Source organism: Solanum tuberosum, unplaced genomic scaffold (genome assembly GCF_000226075.1).
Source record: "Solanum tuberosum cultivar DM 1-3 516 R44 unplaced genomic scaffold, SolTub_3.0 scf00022, whole genome shotgun sequence".
Taxonomy (NCBI): Eukaryota; Viridiplantae; Streptophyta; class Magnoliopsida; order Solanales; family Solanaceae; genus Solanum; species Solanum tuberosum.
Window position 1 is genome coordinate 876,098 of NW_006238948.1, and position 17,608 is coordinate 893,705.

General features: G+C 37.8%; 1 protein-coding gene across 1 annotated transcript in view; it reads left to right on the forward strand.

Annotated features, from left to right (window-relative positions):
- The window catches only part of LOC102602783 (uncharacterized), a 9,605-nt gene extending 5,816 nt beyond the window's left edge, over positions 1–3,789 (forward strand). Inside the window, exons 4-5 of the mRNA XM_006341201.2 lie at positions 1,725–2,430; positions 2,877–3,789. Of these exons, the coding sequence (XP_006341263.1) occupies positions 1,725–2,430; positions 2,877–3,522 (1,352 nt within the window). The 3' untranslated portion in view covers positions 3,523–3,789. The remainder of the gene's footprint in view (positions 1–1,724; positions 2,431–2,876) is intronic.
- The last annotated feature ends 13,819 nt before the right edge of the window (positions 3,790–17,608 follow it).

Below are 17,608 nucleotides of genomic sequence, written 5' to 3' on the forward strand. Positions count from 1 at the left end.
AAATTTTACAAGCCCAAATTTGAAATAAAATATATAAACATTGAAAACTATAAACTAACTAAAAATATATTAACAAAGTAGATTATAAATAATATTTTTTATCTATAAATAAAATAAAATTATATATTTATATTATGTCGGTTTGGTTTGGGTTCGATTTGACTCTTTTTTCTTTTAATACCAAACCATACCAAGAGTGGTCGGTTATTTTTTTCAACCGCCAAACCAACCAAACCAAACCACAAATCGGTTTGATTTGGTTCGTCGGTTCGGTTTGACTTTACGGTTTGACTTGTACACCCTTAGTTGGTAGGATGTGAAAATTTCATCGCTGAGTGAAGAATAACTGTACTCTAAAGATTTAGAAGCTTGTTGTGTTTTTCTTTTCTTTTTTTTTTGAGGGGTGGGGGCTGGGTGGTGCGTCATTTACCTACTTGGAGAAAGAAGTTGCATTAGAGGATATTAACTTTTTACACATTTACACCAGACTGCATGCAAATGTGTCACTGAAACTGTGAATCAGAGTTTAGTTCTGGTTATAAAAAGCTGCTGGATGTAATTGTTTCTTTGATCATTAAATCTTTGAGGTGGTGAACATCATTTTCTTATCAGGATTTTCATGGCATTTAAAGTTTGTGATGAAGGAGACTTCAAATTGAAGAGAATTTTTCTCTCTACCTACCTGGTACTTATAGATCTCTTTTTTTTATATGGTTGTGGTGTCCAACCTAGCTTGTGCACAACTCGACTAATCCACAGGATATCTGTTACCTCCCACCAGCACAGTGACTGGGTATCCACCACAGTTTGGGCAAATAGGAAGAAACACAACTCAACTAATCCACAGGATATCTACTACCTCCCACCATCACAGTGACTGGGTAACTCTATCCACCACAGTTTGGGCAAATAGGAAGAAACCACCTAGTGTTTTTTGCCTCCCCTGGGCATTGAACCTGCGACCTCATGGTTCTCAAGCCACTTCATTGACCACTAGGTCAGACCCTTGGGTGGTCTTACTAATATAAAATCTATTGTAAACATATATCTTAATTTGATCCCAGATAATTCATCTGAGCAATGTTAAAAATCTGCTTGTTCTAATGCCTTCATCATTCAATTTTGGGAGAATAATGAAATGACGAGATTTGTGCCAAAACATATATACCTGCTCATCAAATCTTTAGTAGAGATCTAATTCATTAAATAGCTTATCCAAACAATAACAGCTACTACTTGTAGCCTTAATCCCTAGCGAGTCAGGGTTGGCATATGAATTCTCATTGCCCATGTTCCTCTATAGTTAACGTTAATGGCTGTCAAAATCTGAATGTATCCTAGTTTGCCTTTATAACTGAAATCTGTAGTGTTGTAAAATTTAACCTATTTGTTTCTTCCTGACACTACCCCTTTCAGTCCATCTATAATTTATTAATGGGGCCAGTTACTTTCAGAAACTCTATTATGTTGTGCAATATCCAACTTCCTCTGCTTTCCTTATATCTTGACCTTCTTTTTGTTGGTCTATTTGACTGATTCTGCCAAGCTATCTCTTTGTAATGTGAATTCAGATGAACTGAAACAAAGAGGATGGCTATATTATTCCTTGATATGTCTATGTTAATTGTCATTCATCGAAGTATTAGATGGTTCTTTTGTATTGAAACAAGAACTTTCAAATTCATGTCTGGTCACTAAATCCTGTCTTCTGTGGTATGCTACAGCTATTTCACCTGTTCTTGTGAAACAATTGCGTGAAGAGACAGGAGCAGGAATGATGGACTGCAAGAAGGCTCTTACAGAAACTGCAGGTGACATTGTTAAAGCGCAGGAGTATCTCAGGAAAAAGGGGTTGGCAAGTGCTGATAAGAAATCAAGTAGAGCTACAGCTGAAGGCAGAATTGGATCATACATCCATGATAGCAGAATCGGTGTCCTGGTAGAGGTTAACTGTGAAACAGATTTTGTATCGCGTGGTGACATTTTCAAGGAATTAGTTGATGACTTGGCCATGCAAGTGGCTGCATACCCTCAAGTGCAGTATCTTGTTCCAGAAGATGTGCCAGCGGAGATCATCAACAAGGAAAGAGAAATCGAAATGCAGAAGGAAGACCTATTATCAAAACCTGAGCAGATCAGATCCAAGATCGTTGATGGGCGGATAAATAAGAGGCTTGAAGATCTGGCATTACTGGAGCAGCCTTACATCAAGAATGATAAGATGATCGTAAAGGACTTGATCAAGCAGACAATTTCAACGATTGGTGAAAACATCAAAGTGAAGAGATTTGTGAGATACAACCTGGGAGAAGGTCTTGAAAAGAAGAGCCAAGACTTTGCTGCAGAGGTGGCTGCTCAAACAGCAGCTAAACCTGTCTCCTCGCCAGGAAAAGAGCAACCAGCTGTTGAAGCCAAGGAGACTACTGTTGAGTAAGTTTCTAATTTCTTGATAATTACTTCCTACCAATATATTGTGTTTCTTCAAACGCTGAACAACCAGAAATGTGGCAGCAGGGCATTCCATGACATGTCAAATATATAGTTTTTATTACTTTAATTTTCAATTTGTTTATTGTTGTTACTCAACTTCTCATTATTAAATGATAGTTTTAGTTTTCTGCCATCTTTAGACTCAAAAACTGCTTATACAATCTTCTAAACCTAAGTACACGATTCACTGCATTTATTTTCAAATAAAATCTGGTTCCAACATCATTACGGAAGAGCTAATCTGAAATAACTATCAGAAGACTCTGTCTTTCTCATCTTACTGTGCTACTCCATGCCAATATTTTATCCTAAACTGTTTCCAACCCCAAAACTCGTATATTGTTTTATTTCTCACTGTTAATTTCTGTTTATGGATTCTAATGCAGGCCTCCGAAAGCAGCAGTTTCAGCCACTTTGGTTAAACAGCTGCGAGAAGAAACTGGCGCTGGGATGATGGATTGCAAGAAAGCCCTCTCTGAAACTGGAGGGGATCTTGAGAAGGCACAGGAATACCTCCGAAAGAAGGGTCTTTCAACTGCCGATAAAAAGTCTAGCCGACTTGCTGCTGAGGGGAGAATTGGTTCGTACATTCATGACTCTCGCATTGGAGTGCTAATTGAAGTTAATTGTGAAACCGACTTTGTCGGGAGAGGTGAAACATTTAAGGAGTTGGTCGATGATTTGGCAATGCAAGTTGCAGCCTGCCCACAGGTGCAATATGTATCTATCGATGAGATTCCAGAAAGCGCTGTAAACAAGGAAAAAGAGTTGGAAATGCAGAGAGAAGACCTTAAGAACAAGCCTGAAAATATAAGGGAGAAGATTGTTGAGGGCAGGGTCTCCAAGAGACTTGGAGAGCTTGTTCTTTTGGAGCAGCCTTTCATAAAAGATGATAGTGTTCTTGTGAAGGATTTGGTAAAGCAAACTGTTGCTGCTCTTGGGGAGAACATAAAAGTTAGGAGGTTTGTTCGATTTACTCTAGGTGAGGAAGCCAAAAAAGAAGGAATAATTGAGGAGCCAGTTGCTGTATGAAGCTAACTCTAACTTGAGATGAGCAAGCATAGGAGGACTCCCTACTTGTGGGATGAAACAAGTTTTAAATCTTGGGGTGGAGCTATTTTTGTATAATGTAGTCCATACTTGATGTACTGTGAGGTGATTAGTTTTCTTCTTTTTTACTTTCTTTTAGATTTTCTGGTCATGTATCTGTTATATTTTCATCAGAAACTAGGAGTTTCGGAAGCCATTTTAAAGCAAACATGTAAAAGAGAATCTTTTGATTAAAGAGACGTTTTTCTGAGACTTCATTTTTTTCAACATTAAACTAGTCAATTTGTGAGGAATATTGTAGTATACTTGGGAGTGACTGTCATTTTTGACTACTTGATGTGATGGCCTTTTCCTTCTCATGCCACACTTGCACTGAGTTTGGAATCTTAATGATGGAAAAAAGGCCAAATGTATAGAAATGATGGCCTAAAAAGGAGGAGCATCTATAGGGGCCTTAGTAACGGACCTGACTTAACGCCCGTTACCATTTCTTTGGATAACATAGGTTTTCCCTACGCTATATAGTCAATAATCCCAACAAGAGAAACAAGATAGCATCGATACACTCGATCCACCACTAAGGACTAACCATTGTATCATGATCATAAAATGGACGTGATGACATTTGTCTATACCCACCATGACAAGTCAGTCTCTACCCAACGATACGAAAGAAATGCGGAAAGTAAAACAAGAATAACATAAGAGCAGAAAACTTAGTTATTCTAGTAAATCCCCCAAAACATGGTTGTCACGTGTACAAGCCACTAATATAAATACAGAATTGAAAGATAAGTATAAGTCTCAAAAGTCTTTGTCTCTAGAATAGAACAAAGCATGAAGTAAAATGAACAAGAGCGGTCCGCTGGAATGATAAGCAGCTACCTCTCGATGTATAGAAAGCCTCAGAGATAGAAGAAGAAGTAGAAGATCACATGGGTCCGGGCTCGAAACCTACACAAGTGTAGAAGCAAAGAGTGAGTACCAAACAACACGGTACTCAACAATGGATCTCCAACACACTTTTTCAAAAAAGAGACATCAAATACCAGATGTACCTATGCTAAGTCGGTAGGTAACTCTAACTCATAAGCAACCTTACTAATACGCCTCAAAATCTGATATGGGCCAACTTATCAAGGACTAAACTTTATTTTCTTTCCAAATCTCATTACACCCTTTATGGGTGAAATTTTCAAGTAGACCCAATCATCAACATAAAATTCAAGCTCTCTTCTTTTGACATCGACATAATACTTTTGTCAAATTTTAGCAATTTTTAACCTTTCACGAATAAGCCAAACTTTTTCCATAGCCTCATGCACCAACTCAAGCCCTATCACAGTAACCTCACAAACTTCGAACCAACCAATAAGAGACCTAGACCTCCTACCATAGAGAGCCTCAAACAGATCCAATACTCTAGTGGTAACTATTATTATAAGCAAACTCAATCAAAGGCAAATGATCATCCCAATTACCCTTGAAGTCAATCACGCAAGCTCTCAACATATCTTCCAAAGTCTAAGTAGTACGCTCAGCTTGTACATTGGTCTGTAGATAAAAAGCCATGCTAAGCTTCACTTGGGTACCAAGACCTTTTTTAAATGAACTCCAAAACTGAGAGGTAAACTAAGTTCCATGATCATAGATAATGGATAAAGGAACTACATGCAATCTCACTATTTCCCGAATATAAAGCTTGGCATGTTCTTCGACTGAAAATGAAGTCTTTACGCAAAGAAATTGCGTTGACTTTGTTATTAGGTCCACAATGACCCAAATTGAATCAAAATGATGATGGGTACGAGGTAAACTCGTGATGAAATCCATATTTAAATTTTCCCATTTCCAAGTAGGAATGATAATGTCTTGAGCCAAAGTGCTTGTTTCTAATGCTCAACTTTTACTTGTTGACAATTAGGACATTTAGCTACAAATTCCATGATATCGTTCTTTATTCCATTCCACAAATAGACCTCCTACAAGTCGCGGTACATCTTGGTGGCTCCGGGGTAAATAGAATACCGAGAACTCTAAGTTTTCATCAAAATCTGATTTCTTATTTTGCCAACATGTAAAACATGGAACCGACCTTGGTAATGAAAGATACCATCTACCCCTTTAGATAAAGCCTCAATGGATTTTTTAAAAACCGACTTCTTCAAATTGACCATAACCAGATCAAGATCTTTCTTAGCCCTCACATCAAATACAAGAGACAATTTTGAACCATTTTGAACAATCACACCACCCTCATTAGAATCAACCAAGCGAACACCCAACTAGGCCAATTTATGAACATCGTGAACTAGCTCTTTCTTACCATCCTCAATATGAGTAACACTATTCATCAATAGTTGACTAAGATCATTTGACACCACATTTGCTTTACCTGAATGGTAAAGGACACTCATGTTGTAATCCTTCAATAACTCAAGCCACCTCTTTTGGCGAAGATTCAAGTCATTTTGAGTGAACATATACATCAATCTATGGTAAACACTTCTACATGAACATCATATAGGTAATATATTCCTCCAAATCTTTAAAGCAAATACTACCGTTGTTAACTCCAAATCATGAGTCAGATAGTTCTTTTCATGCACCTTTAATTGTCTTGAAGTATAAGCAATGACTTTTCATGTTTCATCAAAACACAACGAAGACCAATTTGAGAAGCATCACAATAAACCACAAAATCATATGATCATTCCGGTAATTTCAATATATAGGCTGAAGTGATTCTGTCCTTTAACTCTTGGAAACTTTTCTCATAAGCTTCCGACCATAGGAATTTCACCTTCTTTCGGGTCAATGTCGTCACGGGTAAAGCAATAGATAAAAATCCTTTCACCAATATTCTATAATAAATTTTCAAACCCAAGAAATTGTCTGAAGCGAACAAAGGTCTAGGTCAATTCTTAATCACCTCGGTCTTCTTAGGATCAACTTGAATACCTTCACCAGAGACAGTATAGAAAAGGAAATCCACAGACCTCAACCAAAACTCATATTTGCTAAACTTAGCGTACAATTCACGATCCTTGAGAATTCACAACACAATCCTCAAATGCTCAACATTCTCCTCCTCACTCCAAAAGTAAATCAAAATATTATCAATAAACACAATCATGAACATGTCAAGATATTGTCTAAAGACCCTATTCATTAAGTTCATAAATGTTGCTGGGGCATTAGTCAAACCAAATGAAATCACCAAAAACTCATAGTGACCATACTGAGTCCAAAATGCCATTTTTGGGATGTCACCTTCTTTTACCCTGAATTGGTGATAACCCAACCTAAGGTCAATCTTGGATAAGAAACTCGCACCTTGGAGTTGATTAAACAAAATATCAATCCTTGGAATATGATACTTATTCTTATGGTAACCTTATTCAATTATCGATAATCAATACACATTCGAAGGGAACCATCCTTCTTTCGAACAAACAATACCAGAGCACCCTATGGAAAGATACTCGGTCTAATAAAACCTTTATCTAACAAATCTTTCAACTGATCATTTGATTCCTTAATTTTGTTGGGCCCATACGGTAAGAGAAATAGAATAGGCTATGAATCTGGGAGAAGGTCGATACCAAAGTCTATTTTTCTTTCATGAGGAATACTGGAAGATCATTGGGAATCATTTCTAGAAACTCATTTACAATCGAAACTTAATCAAGATTAGGGGTTTCAGAATCTATATCCCTAACCTGAAAAGGATGATAAGTGCAAACCTTTGAAATCATTTTCCTAGCCTTTAGGCAAGAAATGAAGTGACCTTTAGAAGCAGAATTTCCCCCTTTCAATTCGAAAATAGGTTCGTTCAGAACCTGGAATGTGACCAATTGGGTCCTACAATCTATGGAAGCATAGCAAGAGTTGAGTCAGTCCATACCAAGAATAATATCAAAACCTAACATATCAAGCTCTACATTATCAACATGAGTGACTCTATGAGAAACGGAAACAGGAAAATTTCTATAAACTCACTTAGCAACAATAGAATCACCAACATAAGACATAAAAGGGGATTAGAAAGGATTTTGGAACCAACATCAAATCTCATGGCCACATAAGGAGAAACAAATGAAAAGGTAGCACCCGGATCAAGAAAAGCATATACATCAAGATGAAAGACTTTCCACATATCGGTCACAAGATTTGGAGAACCCTTGTGATCCTGTCAAGTATGAAGAGCATAGAATTTATTCTGACGAGGAGCACCTAAATCAGAACAATTAGGCTGAGCTTTCCTACAATCCCTTCAGTACTAGCAAGCAACAGAAAAATTATCATCTTGTGACCATTTTTCCCATAACCAAAGCCACCATCCATACCGGCTAAACATTTTCTCGAGTTACTGTTGCCACACTTTTGGCAAGAGAGAATAGAAGATCCACTACCACCACCTCTTTGAGACTTAGGGTTAGGCAATCTATCTTTATTGAACTTAGGAGCTGGAACATCAGAACAACCTTGACCAGAAAAATTTTGTCGAAATTGAGGATGACCATGTCCACCAGACCGAGAATGAGAAAAGTCACCATCACTGGTCCTTGCCCTCTTTGAATCCCTATATTTCTCTTATATCTTTTCCTCTTCAATTTGTTTGGCATGTATCATCAAACGATAGATATCAATCTTCTTGATCAACGTGGTGGTACGACACTACTTGACTACCATTTTGGACACACCTGATACAAACTTGCTCATCCTTTCCCTAGAATCGACAGCCATAGTTGGAGCATACTTATCCAATTGAATAAACTTATAAGCATACTCCTTCACACTAATATTTCATTAAAGAAGATTAATAAACTCAAGAACCTTTGCCTCTCTCATATCAAGAGGAAAGAAACGATCAAGAAAAGCTCATTTGAATTTATCCCAATCAAGAGGACCCGTATCAATAGCCCTCTGTTCCCTCCATTAGTTGAACCAAACCTGAGCAACACCTTTGAGTTAATAAGCAGTCAATTCCTCCTTCTCCGCCATTGAACTCTTATAATTTCCACTATCTTATAAATCTAGTCAATAAACTCTTGAGGATCCTCATCAACTTTCAACCCATGAAACTCCGGGTATTCATCCTAGTGAAGTCCTTCATCCTTATCACCACCATACCCACATTTGAGTTCATAGGATCAATGGTCTCTCTATTAGCTTGGGGTGTCATATCTTGAGCCAATACTTGGAAAGAGTCTCGAAATTTGACATTAATCACTTGCTCGGGAAAAGGATCGACTGACACTTAAGGAACCTCGGGCTCCACATTCCATCTTTCGTTATCTCTTTGAAGAGGCATATCCTAAAAATCATCTGACAAGAGTAAGGAGGAAGACATTTATAGAGATGAACTCGATGGCACGACTTTAGAGTAGTGAAAGAAGTAAAGTTTCCAAAATGCCTTGTAGCCTCCATTCATAAATGTGGCACGTTTCACACTCATTTGTGGAAATGCATAAAAATATAGGCATGACAACATGATGAGCTTAAACATGATACGCAAGACCAAGTAAAATGCAATAAGAGCCTTTAAAGAGAAATAAAATATTATATACGAGGTCAATGCATACTTAAAACCATTTAAGAAGCTTTCATAAAATCTTTGAAGAAAAAATAGTTCATTTGTGGTATATTTACCATTAACTGGCAATAAGACTATGTGAGCTATAACATGGAATATGACATGATCCTCACACCTAAAAGAAGAATCTACTTACCAAGGTAGAACTTCTTCATTCATAATTTATATTGTGGATCCACTAGCTAGGTCATTTAAGATAATCCTAAAAGGGCACATAGTTTGGGATAATGATATTTCTGCTACAGACCTTGCCTCTACTAATGGGAGAGCCTCTATCTCTGTAACACCCCATATGCTAAAACTACCAAAATGAAGGTTTCAGAAGTTTCAAGTGGCACCAACGGGCACCACCCACGGACCGTAGGAGGACCCACGGTCCGTTCTGTTGGTCCGTGGTTCACGACCAGCGACCCTTCCCCCAGAACCCTCCAAAATTTTGGCCAAGTGTCGACCCACGACTGGACCTACGGGTCGTAGGCCAGGCCATGGACCGTGGTCCTGGTCCGTGGATCGAAGCCCCAGATTCCAGTCCCAGTCACTGATCAACGGTTGACCAGCACGGACTGTTGGTCGATCCGCGGTCCGTGGGTCTGGTCCATCGGTTTGCCTCGACAGCAATTAAGTCAGGGGTCGTTTGGTCTTTTCCTTATGCGTTGGACCCCTAAACTACGTCGTTTAACCCCTAAACTATGTAGTTTTGGCCAGTTTTAGCCCATCAACTTGATTAGAACCTACCCTAGTCAATTCTTTCTCAAAATAATTGATCAAACTAGAGGACTAGAGTTGAAGAAGTCGACCTGCCCTTGTTCCAAGAACGCAGCAGGTTTTCATCAGTTTCAGCCCTGAAATCGAAAGATTTTCTCCATAGAATTCTTCACCAGGTATGTGGGATTTCACTAGTGGGTTCCTTTCACCCATTGGGTCACTATATATTAGTCAGATTCTTGATTCCCTTCAGATTATCTAGACCTAGAGTTTATAGAATTTTAGTAGATTATTATGAATTAGTTACTTTAATGTTCCTAATAAAATTATCATGTTGTAGTATCGTTTTTGCCCAGATTCATGCATAAACTCAGAACCCTAGCTATGTAGTTCTTTTAGTTCATGAATTATACATGGTAGGTCAGATATTTCAGTTCTACATGCCTCAGATTTAAATGTTTCATTATCAGCACATTAATGTTGCAATTTCAGTTAGCATGTCATTATTTTGAGCTATCCATTATTACAGAACTGTACAACATAAATTCAGTCATAAATTGTTAATTACATAATCAATTGGTAGAAGCTTAATACCGAGTGGACTAGGGTTAGTTACCACAGTCACCCTCAAGTCCCAGAACTATGTGCCCCCTAGGTTGTAAGTCCCCTCTGTGGGCATCATTTTAGTGATCACGCCAGCATGCATCTATACCTCTGGCCGAGTATATTAGGTCCTCTCGATCGGGCGTATACATCGGACTCCACATTTAGCTCATGTGGTTTTATGTCGGTTATTAGTAGCTCCCTTACAGACAGATTCTATTGCATTGACCACGTCATCAGTTACAGTCTGATTTCAGTTTCAGCATGTTATAAACTTGGTCATTGCATTCAGTTATTTCATGTGCAGTATTCTCAATTAGTATCATGCTTAACTCATATCATTGCTCAGACCTTATGCTTTGGTTCAGTTATGTTATTGTCCAGCTTTACTCTATCATATATGCTTAGTACCTTTCAAGTACTGACGCATACTCTACACTACATCTTCTCGTGATGTAGGTTTAGGTTCTCAGATTCCAGATCTCGCTTAGATCAATTTTCGCCCTTCAGTTCAGCAACATCAGTGGTGAGTCCTTATTCTTCGAGGACGGTTGACATAATTGTCTCTCTTTGCTTTCAGTTTTGATAGATTTAGCTAGGGCATGTCCCAGCACTTCTAGTCAGTTAAGAGGCTTATTTCAGACATAGTTAGATTCAGCTATAGTGTTAGAGTTTGACTTTTCAGTTGTTGTTTAAACTCTCAGTTTTCATTTATTCAGACAGTATATGGGTATTCCCAATCATTTTAGATTATTCATGATGATTTAGCTTCCGCACAATATTTACCTTTTCAGTTCATCTTTAGTATGCTTATGATATGCCAGCATGGTTAGCTTGGGGTCACTCGTGATCCTAGGTCCCGTGTCCGCATCCAGGGGGTAGCCTCGGGGTGACAAACTTTGTATCAGAGCACTAGGTTTACGAGTCCTAGGATGTCTGAAAAGCCGCACTAAGTAGAGTATTTTTCATGGGCGTGAAGTGCACCACATCTAATGAAAAGGAGGCTGCAAAGTGTTTTAGGAAATCTCAATCTCTTGTTACTCTTATCGTGCGTAAGGTATGATCTAATTCCTCATTTCTAACTTGACGTTATGCGTTTTAGATCATGCCTTCTCGTAGATCTCATGGAAGGAATGCGAATGCACGAAATGCTAACACAGCTCCTTTAGTCCCCAGATCACGATGTTTCTAATGCTGAGTTTCGGAACGCCATTCAGTTTTTGGCTCAGAGTGTGACTACCCAGAACAACCAGTAGGTTCCAATTCCTGCAAATGCTAGTGGTGGATCAGCGGCAGTCAGGGTTCGTGATTTTGTTAGGATGAATCCGCCTGAGTTCTTAGGATCACAGATTGGTGAGGATCCCCAAAACTTCATAGATGAGGTCAAGAAGATCTTTGGATTAATGCAAGTGACAGGTAATGATAGGGTAGAGTTGGCATCCTATCAGCTGAAGGATGTAGCTCACATCTGGTATACTCAGTGGAAAGAGAACAGGGGTACAGATGAAGCTCTTATCACTTGGGAATGCTTTAGTGAAACTTTTCTAGACAGGTTCTTCCCAAGAGAGTTGAGAGAGGCAAGAGCTCAGGAGTTTATGAATTTGAGGCAGGGTTCCATGTCGGTCCAAGAGTATGGACTCAAGTTCACCCAACTCTCCAGGTATGCTCCACACATGGTTGGTGATTCAGGGTTCAACAACATCAGTGGTGAGTTCTCATTCTTCGAAGACGGTTAACATGATCGTCTCTCTTTAGTTTCAGTTTTGTTAGATTTAGCTGGGGCATGTCCCAGCACTTCTAGTCAGTTTAGAGGCTTATTTCAGACATAGTTAGATTCAGCTATAGTGTTAGAGTTTGAATTTTCAGTTGTTGTTTAAACTCTCAGTTTTCATTTATTCAGACAGTATATGGGTATTCCCCATCATTTCAAATTATTCATGATGATTTAGCTTCCACACAGTATTTACCTTTTCAGTTTATCTTTAGTATGCTTATGATATGCCAGCAGGGTTAGCTTGGGGTCACTCGTGATCCTAGATCCCGTGTCCGCGTCCAGGGGGCATCCTCGGGGAGTGACAAACTCAAAGTCCTCTTGGTGCTAAGTAATTCCTAACATAAAATAGATAACCATATTCATATCAAAATACTTGGAAAGGCAAAATTAATCTACCAAGCCAATCATAAGTCATCATAGAGTAGTTCCTTTCAAATAATGATTTCATAAACTTCTTTATAATAGACACTTACCTTTCTAAGCATCTAAATCATTATTTCATTTATATATGAGAAAACCTTTCACAAATCATTGATACTTATCTCGAAAGCATCCATAGTTCATAAATCATTCTTTTCATAAAGCATGCATAGCAATTCATAAGTTCATAAGCATAATACATAATTCATGTTCATAAAGTAGACATGGGCATGGGTCCATATTAAATAAATTGAAAACCATGTAAATGAATCAAATCGTGCATAATAATATTGAAAATAAACAATTGAATCATAATGAATAGGACCCATGGAGATATGCATGAAATCCTAGATAATTAGGTGAAATTAAATTGGAGATTGAGATTCTTTTGAGATCCAATGGATGAAATGGATGCATTGGTGAATACCCACATACCTTGATAATCAAAGTCCAAAAGCAATGGAGAATAAGAGCTTGAAGCTCTTGAAACTCCAACCTTCACCTTGAGAGCTCTTGAGAGAATTTAGAGAAGAAGACTTCAGAGATTTTTGGTTGAGTTTGAGTGAATGAGAGAATTTAGGCTTAGTTGTGAGGGTAAAAACATTATAGGGGTAGTTATATGTGAGATCACATACCTTTTTTCTATCTTTTCATAAAATATGTGGTGTAGCGTGGCGTAGCGTGGCGTAGCGTGGCGGCGTTATATGACTTATGACTTGGTATAGTAAATTCAAGAATAAGACTGCAAAAGGGTGGCAATATCAAGGAACTAAACTAGAGCTTTAGGTCAAAGAAATCCCTCATACAGAGGTTGGGGTTAAAGAAATGGCTTGGGTAGCACCTCACCCGTTTGAAAGGTTTAAATTAACTCATACCACCGGAATAAGTCTATCAGTTTCTAATATGCAAAGAATATTATTTTATGAGGTATTATAATATCAAAATGGTCGTATGTTAAGTTTTGAAGTCAATAAAAATAGCGAAACAAAGGTCGGCAAATATTATTGAAATTTCTTTAATAAAATTTTTAAACTTTGGGTCAAATGTCTCGGATGTTTTCTACCAATATATAAAAAGTTAAAAGTCCCATTACCTAAAATAAAATTTCTTCAAGTCTAGTTTGCAACGTACAAAACCTCACATCAAACCGACATTGGAGTAAAAAGTTATGAGTGTTTTACTACAGACTATCTGGGAAAAATTTGGGTCGCGAAATGGGTCGGATAATAAAATATGGTATATCGTCTATTCGATGTTTTAACCATAAAATCATTTATTTTTAGTTCCTGACCAGAAAGAAAGCTTATGAAGGGGTTCTAATAGAGTTCTTTGATGATGAAGGTTTGTTATAGCATACTCTACCATTAAAGATTGCCCCCGTGCCTAGAAACGTGATCTCTACACTTGGAAATCATTTTCCCCTTTTATTAGCTGCGTTTGGAGCTAGTTTTGGAAGACAACTTGGTAATTATTGAGTTTTATTCAAAATTTACACTTGGTTTGCTGAGGTAATCATCTCGGGACTCTTTTATGATTGTTTTTACGAAGTTCTATGGACGTTTCGTCGACTTAGGACCATATGGAAAATCTGTCGATTTAAGGTCAATTATAAATTGTTTATAGGTGCATACAAGTATAGGAACTAAGTGAAGCACCTTAAGCTTTTTATGAACATCTTCAAGGTTAAGTTATCTTTCTAAAAGTCGAGTTAAGTTTTCAAGCTTATTCGGAAAAACATATGAGGTTTCATGACACAATTACATGTTATACAAAAGTGATTAAGGAATTATGAGAACGAGAGTACAAATGGGACAAGATTGGCAACATGATTATGGTAACATACATGCATTACGAATCCATGACATGACAAGGCATGATATGCATTCTACTCTCGAGCTATAATTGGGAGGTATGGGGCCTATTGCCTATATTTATATGTATGAGACACAGATGGCCACAAGTTGGTGAATATGATGTCGGTTAGCTATCGGGAGACACCCCCATTGGTAGCATTTGGTTGGGTATGTCATGCATTTGAATCTATATATATATATATATATATATATATATATATATATATATATGTATACACAACATACGATTACATGAGCATATCATACATATTTGAATAGTAGGTCAAATGTTAGCTATGGAGATTATTTGAGTTTCAGTTTCAGGTGTATCTCTATTACCATTTTTACAGCAGCTCCTTATGATTCTACTTTCCGCCTTACATACAAGTACATTTTTCTTCGTACTGACGTCCCATTTCCTGGGGACGCTACTTTTTTTGTTTCGTGCGAGAAGTTCCATGTAGGGACTCTAATCGACCCACCCGCTAGGATTCAAGTTCAACTGTGAGTTGGTAAACTTCATCTTTTCTTGGGGCTATTAGAGGATGTTTACTTTTGTTGTACATTTTGGGTATAGTCGGGGCCTTGTCCCAAAAGTGCTTATGTCACTCGTACAGGCTATTGTGGACACAATATTCTGGGTTTCTTTTATAGGCTTCAATCTTCAGCCCATAGGCTTGGCATATATATATATATATGTGTGTGTGTGTGTGTGTGTGTGTAAGTATGTATGTCTTCAATTGCAGGCTCGTCCTCTAGCTAGTACTTCTTTATTTTTGGCTTGTCTACCATTGTTTATATGGTTTACTATTATTTAGGTCATGACCTTAATGGTTTAGGCTTCATATTTCAGATGTTGTGTTGCCCAATCTTTTGAGCCTGCAGTTTAGATAGCTAGTATGTTTCACAGTTTTAGTGGCTAACTCGATTGAATACGGTATCGAGTGTCAGTCGCGCCTCTCTATTTTGGGACATGACAAACTTGGTATCAGAGCAAGTCGTATCCCAAGGGTCCACAAGTCATGTCTAGTAAAGTATTGTTTATGGATGTGTGGTGCACCACACTTATGATCAAAAGGCTACATGGCATTTAGGAATGGTTACATTTCTTTCAATTGATAGATGGTGCTATGGTGCAAAATTATAAGAACATATGAAATCTAAATCATGTTTTATGTTTCTTATCTAACAGGCTACACACGCTCTGGAGATGGCACAACAAGAGATAGGTATGGATCCAGGGGAATGTACTAGTTGCTCCCCACCAAGTCAAAGGGATAGATTTCCCTTGGAGGCACAGAGAGTACCCCTAGTACCAGCTTCCCCGGCACCTGTTGAAGCTCGAGGAGATGCAGTACCCTAGCCCTACCAGTTCCATTGTTACCTAAGGAAGCTAGGGACACAGAACCTCCAGAGAATCTGTTGTTCCTCCACCAGAGACTGGGGAACAGGGGATAAGGGAGGTTGTTCAGTTGCAGACTAGGATGGTTTCTATCCATGAGCGACAGCTAGAGTTTGAAGGTGTGCGAGTTTCTTCATTTGGCCCCTCCATTACTTTCGAGATCCAGTTCTACTGAGGATCCCCAGGACTTTAGAGACCATGTATACAAAGTATTGAGGGTGATGCATGCCTTCACACCGAGGCTGTTAAGTTGGCTTCTTTTCGGCTACGTGATGTCTACAACATCCGATAGAGATGCTACCCTGCAATCTCTGATCAGATGATCTGCCAAACCATCGACATAAGATGAACTCTGGCTCTCATGGTACGTACAATATCTAGTACATATCTGTCAAAGAATTAAATATGTGACTATAATTCCTCATACTCATGTTCCCTTGCTTCAAACTGATAAACTGGTCAAGACGGGCCTCTCGAACCTCTCGTGGCAAATAGTGGGATAGAAAGGCCTTAGAGAAGTCCTTCCACTCTGCTAGTGGAGCATCAGGTCCTATAGATCTCTCACATGCCTCATTGAAAAAATCTATTATTTTGGTATCAAGTATTGAAACATTTTAGAGATGGATTTTCAATCTTTGTTTGACATTTTCTTGTTCAGAAAACGTATAAAGAAGATGAAATAGTAGTATTAGGGTGTTATTTTTGCGTAACAACATGAGTTCAATGAATGCTTCAGAGATTGTTGGTCTTGTTTTTCTTTTTATTGATTTGTACAACATTTTTCAAAGAGGTTTGAAAAGATAATAGAAAAAAATTGAAGAGATTTTTTATACTTATTTGGGTGTTGAAATTGAAGAGGAAATTCTTGTTTGTTTGTTTGTTGTTTAGGTGGTTGGTGGCTTATTTAAGCGGAGGAGAGTTATTGTGGATGAAAGGTAGGGATGGCAATGGGGCGGGGCGGAACAGTCTCTAAGCAGGAGTGGGGTAGGTCAAAGCCTTAATTTTTTTAAAATTATGTGGTGCGGGCTTCCTCCCTTCTTGTTTTCTACTGCTTCTGGTTCGATAAAATTTTCAATTAACATAAGTCTTCTTGCATGTCTCATTTTATATTTATCTTGCCAAAAATTTAGAAAAAGATTTATATGCATTTAGCTATGGCTGGCACTTCAGAAATTTTTGTTGCACAAACTATCAGGTAAAAAGTATCAAATTTTAGAGAAAAGATTTTCTTTTATAAAAAAAAATTCAAACCCCAATTATAAGCAAAATCTTGTTTGTTATAAGACCAAACTATTAGATTTAACAAGTATTTATGATTTCAGAAGGATGAAAAAGTTATATTTTAAAAATCCTAATATGAAAGACATTGGTCACAAAAATGGAAATCAACTTTAATTTGTTTTCAATATCAACGTGCAAAATTTACTTTTGAGTTTAATTTATTAGAGTAAAATCATTATTTTTTCTCATTAATTCAACAAATCTCATGGAGAATATAATGAAAATATAATTTACTTTACGTATGTAGCAACAATAACTTAAGTAGGGTGGGGCAGAAAACCAGGTTCAAATTTTGATTTGGTGGGTCACGGATCAAATGTAAATTGAGATCCGTTCAAAATGGGTAATTTTCAATTGAAGGGCAATTGGGGCTGATATGGGAAAAATAGTTAATTTTGGGGTATATCTGTTGAATTTTGAAACAGCAAGGA